This window comes from Nanorana parkeri, unplaced genomic scaffold (genome assembly GCF_000935625.1).
Source record: "Nanorana parkeri isolate BGI_ZX_2015 unplaced genomic scaffold, ASM93562v1 scaffold663, whole genome shotgun sequence".
Lineage (NCBI taxonomy): Eukaryota > Metazoa > Chordata > Amphibia > Anura > Dicroglossidae > Nanorana > Nanorana parkeri.
The window spans coordinates 13,331-27,071 of record NW_017306931.1 but is presented as its reverse complement, the minus strand read 5'-3'; the positions used below and the strand labels follow the sequence as shown (position 1 = coordinate 27,071).

The following is a 13,741-nucleotide window of genomic DNA, read 5'->3' as shown; positions in this document are numbered from 1 at the left end:
TTGTGAATAATCCTGAAGCGATAAGACTGTTATCTGTCCCACCAGCTCAAGGAACCCAGTAGCGACTTCCTGCATAATGATTTATCCAGGCAGCAACAAGATTAGCTAATGATTTAAAAATGGATGTATGTACAGTTCAAGCCGTTTTACCTGCTAGTACAGCAAAAACTATTCTGTATTGGTATTTTAGTGCCTTTTAAACTAAATCAATAGACCTCTACACAGTACAGCCAGGTGGAGGACACCTTGCATATAGGGAAGTTAATGTCCACTCTCACCAGTCTGCTGCATTTGTTTCAAAACCTCATTTCTATGTAGCATATGAAAATGTATTTGTGCATGGGCGAAGCCGTATTAGACTATTAAATATGTATTTGGTGCTTCCAGCATAGTAGTTGCCCTTCTGTTCCTTTCTTATTACCCTAGTCTACCAGTCTGGTCTGGTTGATAAAGGTTGAATGATTGAAAGGGTAATAAGGTAATAAAAATCCAGCTGCAACAATCATAGTATGTGATTTAAGCAGATTCAGGTTTAAGTCCCTTGATGTGCTACTTGTGATAAATGTCAGAGTAAATGAAGCTTACTTAGCTTAGTCAGTAAAGGGTACAACTGGAGTAATTAGCTGCAGATGGTTAGAAAAAGCAGAGACAACAAGCAGAGAGCATATGTTTGGAGGTATTGAGCTGCACTCCTGACTGTGCTGTCCATGGTTCTCTAAAACAAGTGTTATTAACCCTTTACAATTATCTCACTTTGTCCTTTCCAGTTATATTTCCTGGAGCTCTCCTATGATGCAAAGAACTGTAAATCTGACATTATAATACTATTATGTAGGGCTGCGGAAATTAACGATTAATCCCTTCGTCGGAGATCCGGTGACGTCACAGACATCGATGTCACTGGACTCTTCCCCCCCTTCCCCGAGTGGCTCTGTCGGCTAACGAAGGGAAGGGGGGAGGAGTCCGGTCATGTAGTTGTCCGTGACATCACTGGACTCCCCCCCCCCCTTCCCTTCGTTACCTGACGGAATCACTTGGGCCGGTGAGTCTCTAACATATACTAATACTAACATATACTAATGGCAGTTCCCTGCAATAGAAGAGGTAATATACTCACCTGTCTGTTCAAGTGCTGCATCCTCTGTCAGTTTCTTCAGCTTTCAACACTTCCAGGAATGTTGGATACCTGTATCCCTCACTACACACTGTGGTTTAATCCTCCAACCCCTACAGTACACAGTATTGATGTATGGGGTCAGTGGATGGAACCACAGTGTACAGTGGGGTACAAATCCCAGAAGTGTCAAATGCTAATGAGCCTGATGGAGGCTGCAGTGCTTGGATGGAGACAAGGGCCACCGGATAGGTGAGTATATTACCTCTTCTATAGCAGGAAACTGCTAATAAGATTTAATTTTTTTTTAGGGTGACTGACGGGGTCAATTGTAAACTAAAACAGTGCAAATTACAATGCAATAATGATTGATAGGACAATATTTTTGGTGTTTTGTTTTTTTCTACAACTGTATCTACTTCCCAGTCAGCATCCCATACATTTGTGGATACTGGGCCAGCACTTTTATTCCAGCTTAAAGATCCATTTTGTGTGGTTTTACAAGAAATCAGAATGCGCCCTATTACCTAAAAGTAGTTGGATCTGTATGTGCGTTATAATTCATCGAAATTAGTCGATTAATCGATTTTTAACAATTTCGATTAATCGAACAGGAAAATTTTAATCATTACCAGCACTACTATTATGGGTTGGAAGAGTAACATACTAGTCTCGTATAAGCTCATACTAATACTTTAGTTCAATCTGAGCTTATGAAAGATTCAAAAGTACAATTTACAGAATGTAAACAATTAGTACAAAGAACAACAGTACAGAATAGTCATCCATGAAAATGACAGAGCACGCCACATGAACTGTATAAATTATGGAACTATAGAAAGCAGATAATAAACATTCCAACCCTTAGGATTTACCAAAGTAGGAACTGGGACCAGTTAGCAGGGCAACCCGTGTCCAGAAACAAACAAAAAAAAACTCCCTTTCCCATGTAGCTAGGTCACTGAGTAGAAATATTGTTCCATGTCGTTCTTTTTGAGGGCACGATAGGAATGGAGAAATGGGCTTTAAACAATGTATGCGTTTAGATGAAAGACAAGAGGAGGACAAAACGATGTGCAACAGAAGACCTCCAACATGTAGGGGAGGAACAAAGAGACAAAGAAAAGAACATAAAGAGGTAAAGCCAGAGAAACAAACAGAAAGAGAGGTATAGAAGGGAAATGGAGTGGGACGAAGGTGAGGAATGCATACTGATAATTTAATAGAAAAGGAGTTGTTACTGAGAAGTGTTTAGACCAATACATTTCACTTTCTGGGGTGATTTAGAAACCTTTTGCACAGCAAACAGCTATGTGAATGAGATTCGCAGCTCATTGTGGCCACTAGACGGAGCTAAGGAGCATAGGAAATTCCTGTGCTCCATCTAGTGGCTGTTTCGCTGTGAATCCTGGTGAAATAAAATGTATGTGTATGTTGTAGGCATCAGATTATTCTTAAGCTGTTGATATGAGCATTACTTCTGCTGCTAGATTTGACTTAAGTCCTCACACTATGGAAAGCAAAATGATACTTCATGGCAGCTATAACTTTACACGTGTGCTTTTCTAACTAATAACGTCCCGTTCCTGACAGCGAAGTTGTCAATGGGGAAAATAAACAGATACCTCCCTGGGTCCTCTTATATGTGCAAATGAGTGCTGGCGAGGAGGAGGATGAGAGGGGCTTATCCTGTTTTATATTTTTATAGGAACACAGCAGCATTGCTTAAAATATCTATCTCATTTGATGTTAATCGCCTTTATGAACTATCATTTCACATTAGTGGTTTTAAAGCTTAACTGTGAAATAAGCAAATATTGCCAAAATGCAAGAGGGAAATGTATTCTTACTGCCCCCTTCTTTAGTTTTCAGCAGCCTGTAATGGCTGCTGGGTCCCTCCCCCAGCTCTGCTCTCTACAAAGAATATGAACGGCACAGTGATGATGTGACTCATACTTTTACAAGGTAATAACTGGACTAGGGTTGCCACTTTTTTTATTCAAGCAAAATCTGTACCCTCTAGCGATGCGTGGACATTTTTTGGGGAGAATGAGCCGTGGCTTATTCATATGTAAATAGCGCCACCCATTCATATGTAAATATCACAGTTGAGACTATTTTAATTGGGGGGCCCAGTAGCCCCTATCTTAATTTTGGTTGCCCCTCCTGCCTGACATCTTGTGTCCGGGTTTCTGCTGCCATGAAACCCGGACTGTCTGGGTGAATCCTGGACAGGTGGCAACCCTAAACTGGACATGTAAATTCATGTGGTGCACACAAAGTGGATGTATTTGCTTTGCATGTATTGAGAAATATATTTCCATGAAACTTTTTGTGCCCGCAGTTCAACTTAAAAAAAAAAAACAATTACTTTGCCTCCGTAGTCGCTATACCTTACAGGGGCAAAACTCTAGGCTGAAGAAAAATAACGAATGCAGCACAGTCTTGTTTGTTTTTACCTCTTAGTTAAGTCAGCGAGTGCAAAGTTTACCTCTCGTTCTGATGCAACATTTTACAATGATACCCTCTGTACTATTTGGGTCCAACACATTTTTGTCTCTTATTTTCTTTCAGCATTTCTCATGATCACTAGAAGCTATCGGCTAAGGGGCTCTTATGCATTGTGATCATCTTTAGTGTGTGCAAGCAGATTACATTGTAACAAATGTAAAAAGTAACATTGCAGTGCTAGAGTCATGTGGCACTGGCGATCCTGTTGCTAGTGACAACTCACCAGTGATAGGATCCCTATACAGGGCAGAGAAATACTGTTTCCATGGAAAGTCATCCTCCTGCGCCGCTCTCCTTCCTTCTCCGTTTTCCAAGCTAGTAGATGGAGAGCTGCTGGAGATTGCTCTGTCCCTTGTGATCTTGTACTGGACAGGACGTTCAGGGAGGCTGAGCTTAGAGAGTTGGAGCTGTTTGGAAACCTGATGACTGGAAGTGCTTGGGGGAAATACTTTGCAGGGTAATTTATATTTTTATGATCTGGATTTATTATTTTTAAAAAATGTTTGAGCGTTTAATACTACTATAACAGCTTCCCGTCTGGCCGTTGTAATTAAACGGCCGGTTGGGAGCTTCTTGGATTCTAAACAACAAACACAAGAGCGCCCCATCTAAATGTAGACACATTTATTAGTGAAATCTTAAAAGATGATACTACTCCCAAGAGTGGATCAATTCAAGCATGCATACAAATGCTCCTCTCCGCCCGTCTGTTGCCTGGATGACGTTTCCGGGGCACGCCCCCCTTCTTCAGAGCTCAGGGTTCACTTATAAATGTGTCTACACTTAGGCTGGGTTCACACCTAGGCGTATTGCAAAAGCGCGTCTGTCGCGCGTTTTTTTTACCGCGATTCGTGGTAAAAAAGTCGCGCGATTCCAAAGGCTACTTGGCTGTATCCCAAAGGAAAACGCCCTACAAAACGGCCCAAAGTAGTCCCGGGACCTTTTCAGGTGTGGGCCGTTTTGTAGGGCGTTAGGGACGGGCGGAAATACGCCTAGGTGGGAACGAGGGCATTGACAACAATGCTATTTATTTTTTTGACCGTTTTGTAGAGCGTTCGTCGAGCGTAGGACGCGCTACAAAACGGTCAGGTGTGAACAAGGACTTAGATGGGGGCGCTCTTGTGTTTTTAATACTAGAGATACCTGGAGTTTGAGCGCTGCCCCCTGGTGGAAGAAGTAAAGTAAAGCAAAGGAGCTCTGCAGAGGATTGCGCCTGGAACATACAAGCTGTTTAGTTCGTGGGAGCTTCTTGGATGTAACAGGCTGTCTAAATATGGCATGTTAGCCCCGCCCACTCGTGCATGCCGCATCGCTGCTTCTGGGTCTGCCCCTGAGTGAAATCCGGCACAAATGCTGTTGGTGGGTCAGTGTAGAGGGGAAAAAAAAAAAAAGAAGAAGCTGGCCACTTTTGATTCAGTTTTTTAGATGCCATTACAAGAAGTGGAGGGCAGGCACAAAGGACCAGTGGCAGAGTGCTGAAGTAACAAATGAGCTTGTTACACTGTAGTGTTTTCATTCCTAAAACAAATGATTATCCGCGCTATAGTGCTCTTCCCCAAACTCCTCAATAACACCCTATTGACAGCTTCAGAGATAGAGAGAAACTATATAAACTTCTCCCACATATTAAATGTTATGTATATCAAGTGTTTTCAATGACATTGGTGATGTATTAGGAGAGGGGAGGTCCAGTTTAATAATTACAAACAACAAAATGAAAAACCACAAAATAAGTGGAGAGGTTTTAACTCCTCCCTATCCAAAATGAATAAAGAACTGCTTTTCCTATACACTCTTCGAGCGCACCATCCTAAAGCGGACGCACACTTTAACTCTGACCAGTGACCACAATGCAATCAGGATTCCTGATCTACAGACAGGAGGAGGAGCTGAGAGGACACGTGGTCGGCTTACACCCCATGTGTTCTCTCAGCTCCGCCCTCCCGCTCCGTCTCCTGGGAGGAAACGTGTCTTATGAAAACATTACACCAGTGGATGTGACGCGTTGTTATTGGTGGGCGGGGCGGAGAATAGCCAATACGGTCAGGTTTGGGTGGCCGCGCATCGCTGATTGGTGCAGACGCGGCCAGGCTGGAAACAAGGGACGTAATCCTGACGCTGCCAGCTGGCCGAGTCTCCAGGATGTGGTGCTGAGAGCTGCTGGCATGTGGCGGCTGTGTGCGCTGGGCGCTCTGCTCGTAGCCCCGGTCCCCGTACGAAGCTCCGTGTGTGACGATGGCCAGGTGAGCGGTGTTGGGGGGATGGTGTGTTTTGCGGGCAGTTTGTCTGCTCTGTCATGTGGCTGATCTTTTTGTAACTTTGTGCTGTGTTAATAAAGTTGCATTCTCCCCTCACACCGCATGTGAATGTTTTTGTTTCCTAGGCAGCGGATAGGAAGGAATACCAACCCGCTGTGTTATAATTGTGTCCTGAGCGTGTCATTACTTCTGTACATGACATATGAGTGGGGTAATGAAGCTGGCCATACACATGACGATGTGATCGCCGGACTGTGAGTGAAGCCGGGCTGACACATCCAGCTATTCTTCTATTCCCTATGGAGCTGGATGAAGAAAGTTCTTCTGGTGTCAGACATGTCATTGTCCAGGGCCCATTTCCACCATGCACTGGTAGATTTTTCCAGTTCTCTCCCAACGCACAGACAAGGCAATCCAGCCAGCCCAGTTCACACCTCTGCGGTGGTGCATGCACTTTTCTTTCGGCACAGCGTGGTGCATCGCAGTACAACTGCATCTCACTGCGCACAGGCTCTGTAACTGCATGAAGTGTCATTTGGCACTTTTCAATAAAGTTCTTACAAAAAAAGTTATGCATTGGTTTTAAGAATGGGGTGAACTGGAATGCACCGATGGGGAATGGGGTTCACTGTGATTTTACTGCAGCTTGCTGGTGTGAAATCACCTTAAGCCCCCATGCACATCATAGTGTAGTGGGAACACATGTTCATGGGTGTTTTGTTTCCCGCGTTGGTGCACTTCCCCATTGATTTTAATCGTTCCCTGGACGCGTGCCAATTCGGAAAGCGGTGCATGTAGCAAATTTTGTGACGTATTCCAAGTGAAACGGCAGACGCACCTTAAAGTGACATTAAAGCCTGAAATGTATTTCGTCGCCCCCCCCCCCACCTCCTACGCTGGTGTAAGGACTTACCTTAAATGATGCCTCCTTCATCCCATCACCATCTTTCCTGTAGTTTTTAGGAGTCCGAAGATCTCTACTGCCCATCCGCCCGCCCCAAGATGCTTTGCAGCTGCCCAAATCTTCAGATCTTCGGACGGGATTGTGCGACGGAGACACAGGTAAGTTTTAAACCAGTGGTTCTCAACCTTTCTAGGGCCGGGACCCCTCGGTAACATTTGCCAAGTTGTGGTGACCCCCAACAGTAACATTTAGGGATGACATGGCTGCTGCAGCGACATCTGGCGGCGTGGCGGGAGAACTGACACTTCTGCGCTAGGAGAGGGCTGAGGGGGACTCTCACCTAGCACAGTAGAAATCACACAGCAACCCACAGGTTGAGAACCACTGTTCTACTTGCTTTTTGAAGCTGAAATACCCTTCCTAGAACAACAACAGCAGACTCCTGACATTACCTGCGTAGAGAGTAGAAAACCCAATCTTTTTGGTAGTTGCACTGTGGATATAACCGCGTTATGTATGCCGTCAGAATAAAAAAAAACAGCATTGGAATGCATAGCTAGATTCCTATTGGCTATTTCACTTTGCAATAGCCAATAGCAAACTAGCTATTGCACCCGCCCACTGCTGCTGTCAATCACTAGAAGGGGACCTGATGGAGAACTTCAGGTCCCCCTCTGCTGATTGGCAGCAGCAGAGGGTGGGTGCAATAGCTAGTTTGCTATTGGCTTTTGCAAAGTGAAATAGCCAATAGGAATCTAGCTATGCATTCCTATGGTGGTTTATTTGATTGTTTTCTGACCAGATTTTTTTTCAGAAAAAAAACAAAACAGCAGACAAAGGTTTACTCTGCTCGATCGAGCAGAGTAAACCTTTCCGGGATAAAGTGCTTCTCTCCCCGGCGGCCGGGAGCCGCTATCTAATAGCGGGAGCATCCGGGAGAGTTGGAATGTCTTTAGGCGACCCCTGGCAAATCGTCATTTGACCCCCGACGGGGTCGCGACCCACAAGTTGAGAACCGCTGTTTTAATCTTTTTGTCAACTTTGTTTGTTTTTTTTTCATGTTTTTGCATATACTATCTACTGCTTGCTAGCTGATCTAGATATACAGCGCTTGCTAGCTGATCTAGATATACAGCGCTTGCTAGCTCATCTAGATATACAGTAGCAGTAGATTTATGCAAATAAACAGGAGTCTTTAATGATCCTTTAAGAATGAAAGGGCTGCCTCCGGGTGAACCTTCATCGGATTCATCCTTTGCTACAGATGCTCCAAGATGGACGCTCTCATAGATTAGAGTTAGGACCACTCTATACAGAGGGGCTTTGACGGGGCAGTGTGACTTCCACACGTTTTGCAAATGTTGTGCAACTAAAACCTCTGTTTTTAACCCTAATAGGTAGTCAGTGTCATTGCTGTTGTTTTTTTTGCAGGCTGGCTGGTGAGTGCGCTGGGACATTTTTGTTTCTGTACCATGTTTTTTGTTTTTTTTACCTGCTTGTTCTCACGCATGCGAGCACAAAAGCAGAAATTTCCCAGAATGCTCACCAGCCAGCCTGGAAAGAACAAACAAATGACACTGTGTTATCTATTTGGGTTAAAAACAGAGGTTTTAGTTGCAAAATATGTGGAAGTCACACTGCCTCATCAAGGCCCCATCTATAGCAAATGGTGAATGGGGTGCAGGTTCACCAGTAGCTGAAGCCTGCATTTCGGGTACCAAGAAGTAGTAATTGCACTGCAAACATATTCCACGTTTTGTGAACATGTGTCGAAGAGCCATTTTGTGCGTGTTTGACGCACCTTTATTATACGCTGCGTTGTGAACAGGGACTTGGGGCTTCTTCATACAATGTGCATTAATCAACACACGACCCTGAGGATTGTTCTCTATGTACCCTGTTCACACCATGCGAGTGGTTTGGTGTGTGCTGCATATAAATGCAGGCGTTCTGGATTTTTACACAACACCACACACTCTTGTGTGTAGGGTTCAAATTTTTGGTTAAGGCTGGGTACCAGGAAAAGGACTTTTACTTATCTTATTCCTTGCTCCCTGGAAGCTGGCGCTCTGGGTTGTGGGTGGTCTCTGGGTTGTGGGTGGTCGCTTGGCATCCTCATGTGATATGCAGGGTTCTCAGCGTACCTACAACTGAAGGAGTGCCTTAGGGCTCATGCACAAACATAAATACTGGTGTACACTATACCTGTATTCGCAGCGCCCAGGATTCCCAGGTGCTGCATTTTTGTACCCATAGGAGTGTATTGACAGGATTATGATTATACAGGATTTATATAGCACCAACAGTTTGTATAGCGCTTTACAAAGTGTTACACTGTATACTGTGGTGATGATATATTGTACATGGGTATATGCATATAATACACTTGCGTTTATATGCACACATGTATGAGTGATTTTCTAAAGGCATGTATAGCAGATTTTTTTTGTTTTTCAGACAGTTTGGGAAATTGTTAACCTAAATGCAAACCCTAATTGGATGACTTTTAGATTTCTAAAGCACTTGACGCTTGCCAAAACAATTGACCGTAAAAAAACAAACAACTCGTATACACCCTCTTTTATCCTTTTTTCAGGGCTGCTGGTCTCTTTGCAGGCATTGCCTATCTACATGCACTCCAGTGATGGCTGCATGGCATGTCTCAGGGCGGGTTTCCTGATGGTGACAGCATTGTACCATGTCTGTGTAATGCTTGTGGAAACAGATACTTGTGGTCTCCATTGGAGATTCCTGTGATAGGCTGATGATGCAGGAGCACAAGGACAGAGCATTGTCACCCTATAATAGGAAGTTCCTAAACGAGAACCATCATGGCAGGATCACCGGGTATAACTTGAAATCTTCAGAAGTCCAAATTTCCAGTATCTTCTGGTGAGACTTGTTATAGCCAGCATTACCTGGAGTCTCTCTAGTAGCGCCACTCACCTCCCAGGCACTGCATGCAGGGTAGGGTAAGTTTAATATTATGATGATGTTGGAGGTCCAGAGGAAGTGAGAGCAGAAAATCCCCTCTTAGACGTTTGTCACCAGAACAGGTGTCCCCATTAGAAGACCTCCTCTCCATTCCTGTCATCAGTAAAACTTTGGATATCCCATAACTCTGTCCCAGTGTCTGTGTTCCTTGTATAGTTCACTGTATACAGAACCGTCTGTGAATTTCCCCAGGAAGGAGAGTTGTGGATGAATTGCCTTTCGGTGAAGTTGTCCTTGGACTGGATCCACATGGTTACTTGCAGGTTTTAGTAGAAGATTAGGTGGCTTATCGGCAGACTGACTCTACTAACCTGTTGCTTTTGTCTGAAAACCAGTTTGTGAACCTCTTGTGTCCACCTGGCACTCTGGGCGTGATGGAAACTTCTCTTCTTGACATTTTCCAGCACTCTGCAAAGTCTGTAACCGCTTTAATCCTGCAAGATTTCCACTTGCTTTTCATCCTGTTGAGACCTTGGTGAGCAATGAGAATGGGGTTCCCTGGGACAGGAAGGCACAGATGGGGAATGGGTTTCACTGGGATAGGATGGCGATTGGGGTTCATTGGAACTGGAAGGCACAAATTACAATGGAGGTTCACAGGAACGGGAAGGCACAGATGGTGCATGGGGTTCACTGGAGGGCGCAGGCAGCGCATGGGGTTCACTGGAGGGCGCAGGCGGCGCATGGGGTTCACTGGCGGGCGCAGGCGGCGCATGGGGTTCACTGGCGGGCGCAGGCGGCGCATGGGGTTCACTGGAGGGCGCATGGGGTTCACTGGAGGGCGCATGGGGTTCACTGGAGGGCGCAGGCGGCGCATGGGGTTCACTGGAGGGCGCATGGGGTTCACTGGAGGGCGCAGACTGCGCATGGAGTTCACTGGAATTAGGAGGCACAGTTGGGGAATGGGGGTTCACTGGAAGGCACGGATGGGGAATAAGGGTCACCGGTACTGGAAGACACAGATGGGGGAACGGGATGCACTGGGACAGGAAGACACAGATGGAATGGGATGCACTGGGACAGGAAGACACTGATGGGGGAATGGGATGCACTGGGACAGGAAGACACAGATGGGGGAATGGGATGCACTGGGACAGGAAGACACAGATGGGGGAATGGGAAACATTCAGCGGAATAGATCATTGCTACTGGCTCACATTGTTCTTCCCTGTATGTGATGGCAGGTGCAAGAATCGCGCCCTCCATTATATATATTTCAGGTAAATGAAGAATCTAGAATCACCTGCAACTAATACTGTTGATATGATGTATCCCAAAGGTTATGTCATGTTTTAGATGCACACATTGTTTAGTGATGTTTTTTGAGTCCTGTTTAGTACGTGGAAAATCATTCGTGAAAAGTCCTGCCTTGGAGTGAAGAACAGAGCTTTACATACACCACATACTTCTTACAGGAAATACATATACATTGCCTGTCCAAAAAAGTCACCACCTGGATTCAGCTTACATTGGATAATTACTAGGTTCAGCAACATTATGTCCCCGAAAAATGAGGTCAGCTGCCTACCTGACTATACTGAATGACCAGGTTTTTCCATCAATGGATTTGGTCTTCCCTGATGGCACATTGGGCATATTCCAAGATGACAATGCCGTGATTCATCGGGCTCAAATTGTGAAAGAATGGTTTAGGGAGCATGAGACATCATTTTCACTCATCGATTGGCCACCACAGAGTCCAGACCTTAAGCCCATTAAGAATCTTTGGGATGTGCAGGAGAAGACTTTACTCACTCTTCCATCATCACTACAAGATCTTGCTGAGAAATTCATGTAACTGGATGGAAAGAAATGTTGTGACATTGCATAAGCTTATGGAAACAATGTCATGTGAAATGTGTGCCGTAATCAAAGCTAAAGGCAGTCCAACGAAGTCTGTGTGTGTGTGTTATTCTTCCACAATATAAAATTAGATAAAGCGACACAATCTTGTGTGCGCAATATTTTTGTATCTTTGAAGGATAATACATTTTTAATTGCACTGGATTATTATCGGGTGTTGTATTTGAAATTCGGTGGAAGATTGGGGACCTCTTGATGCAGACATTTGTTTGGGGCTCAACTAGTGTGTGTGTGTATATATATATATATATATATATACACACTCCTGTTCTGAAATAAACTTTTTTATATGTTTCACATATTCTGCAAGCAAGTGGCAAACTTCCCAGTTACTTTCTACTAGATAAAAGAAATGCTATTTATGTGGCAGAGAGAATCTGGAGCAGTTGCTTATTGCAACCAATCAGCATCTTTCTTCAGTTGAGGTTTGAAAATGAGGCCAGATTTTGTCTGCTCCAGTTTTGATAAATTCCCCCCAATGAATAGCAAGGCCGATCAGAGTACATACACAGCTGAGTGCGCTATAGGAGGGAAATATTTCCTTCTGGGTTACCAGCAGAGATGAACTGTTAGCTGTTTATAAGGACTACCGTGAAGCATGTAGAGATTGTAGGATGTCTTTCAAGTCTTTGCATGATGGGTGCTTAGATGTAATCTTCATAAAATGTTGATTTTTGGAATACAAATAATATTTATACCGGTGTAAAAGTGACCATATGTTGTACCTTATTCTATGATTTTCCTCTCAATTTCAGTCTAATATTCACCTGGACCTGCCTGATGAAAGCGTCTATTTGTGTCCTGGGGACTATATTCCACCTTCCAGTCAGGTATGAAGATTTCAGAGCTCTGTGAAATATTTCTGGATTTGAGCTGAATGAACAGTTTTTAGACTCCCAATCATGGCATTACAACTGTGTGATCACATTATGTTTTTATGTGTTACATTGGATTTAATAAGAGCTTGTTAGGCAGCTGATTCTCGAATTTCCAGTTTACTTTTGTAGCAGAACATATTGGCAGTTCTCCTTTCCTCTGTAGACCTAAATGGCTTGTTTCACATGTATTCCTGTCAGTCATAAGACTAATCTCTTACCAAAAACCCCCAAAAATATTTTTCTGTCACACTAGCAGAATCTTTTTGAATAAATGTTTTCATTTAAATGAATGCTTGTGTAGCATTAGGGCGCCTCCGCGCCTGCCTGTTCATTAAGCTGGAATACACCTATAGATTATCTGCAGATTTTCTATGGTCAGATGGAAAAAGTGCAACAGATTCCTCCATCTACACTAATGCCTTGTTCACAGCAAGCGCGGAGCAGGTGCAGAGCAGTTACAGACCGGAGAAAAACTGCGTCCCAATGTATTCCAATGGCATTTTTAGCTCCAGTTCACATCGCAGCGTTCAGTTCCAGAGCAGGTAAAAAAAAACTGCCGCAGGCCCTATTTCTCCTGCTCTGGAACGCATGCAAACGCATCAAAAATGCCTGGAACGCACAAAGCCCATTTGAAACTAAATTTTTTATTTTACCAAAAACGGCCTGGAACGCATCAAAAACGCGGCACAACCCACTGCACTGCGTGTGCAGAGACCTGAGCGTGTCTGCTCTGCATTTGGTGTGAACAAGGCCTAAACTGTGTGGATGGAGGAATCTCCCGCTGGGCCAAGCTTCAGTATTTTGCTAGTCGGCCCTGCTGGCTCTCAAAATACCTGAACAATGCCTGCATCCAGTCAGGTAAACCTCTCTTTCAATCCACTTACTCTCTGCTGCTTAGACTTCTATCTCAATGTTATGGAGGCAGACCTCCTGGTTTTCAAAAATAATGAAATGTATCACATGGAGGAACTTGCTTCTGCCATGCGGAATACTGAAGATATTCTATCTGGGGGCACTTCCGATACTTACCTTCAGGCTATGTCAACATCATTTTGGTGTCCGGGCGGCTGGCTCCGGAGCGAATGGCTTTTCTATATCTGCTTTTACCTTTCCTTCTCCTCTTTGGGTGACATCCTTACCCCCTACACTGTTTTTTGTTTGCCTTTTTCATGGGTAATGTCTTTCCTTTTTATCATTCTCTCCCCCCCCCCCCCCCCCC

General features: G+C 44.3%; 1 protein-coding gene across 1 annotated transcript in view; it reads left to right on the top strand.

The window, feature by feature from the left end:
* The first annotated feature begins 5,475 nt into the window (after positions 1-5,475).
* Positions 5,476-13,741, top strand: part of TP53I13 (tumor protein p53 inducible protein 13) — a 16,170-nt gene continuing 7,904 nt past the window's right edge. Inside the window, exons 1-2 of the mRNA XM_018563421.1 lie at positions 5,476-5,868; positions 12,400-12,474. Of these exons, the coding sequence (XP_018418923.1) occupies positions 5,476-5,868; positions 12,400-12,474 (468 nt within the window). The remainder of the gene's footprint in view (positions 5,869-12,399; positions 12,475-13,741) is intronic.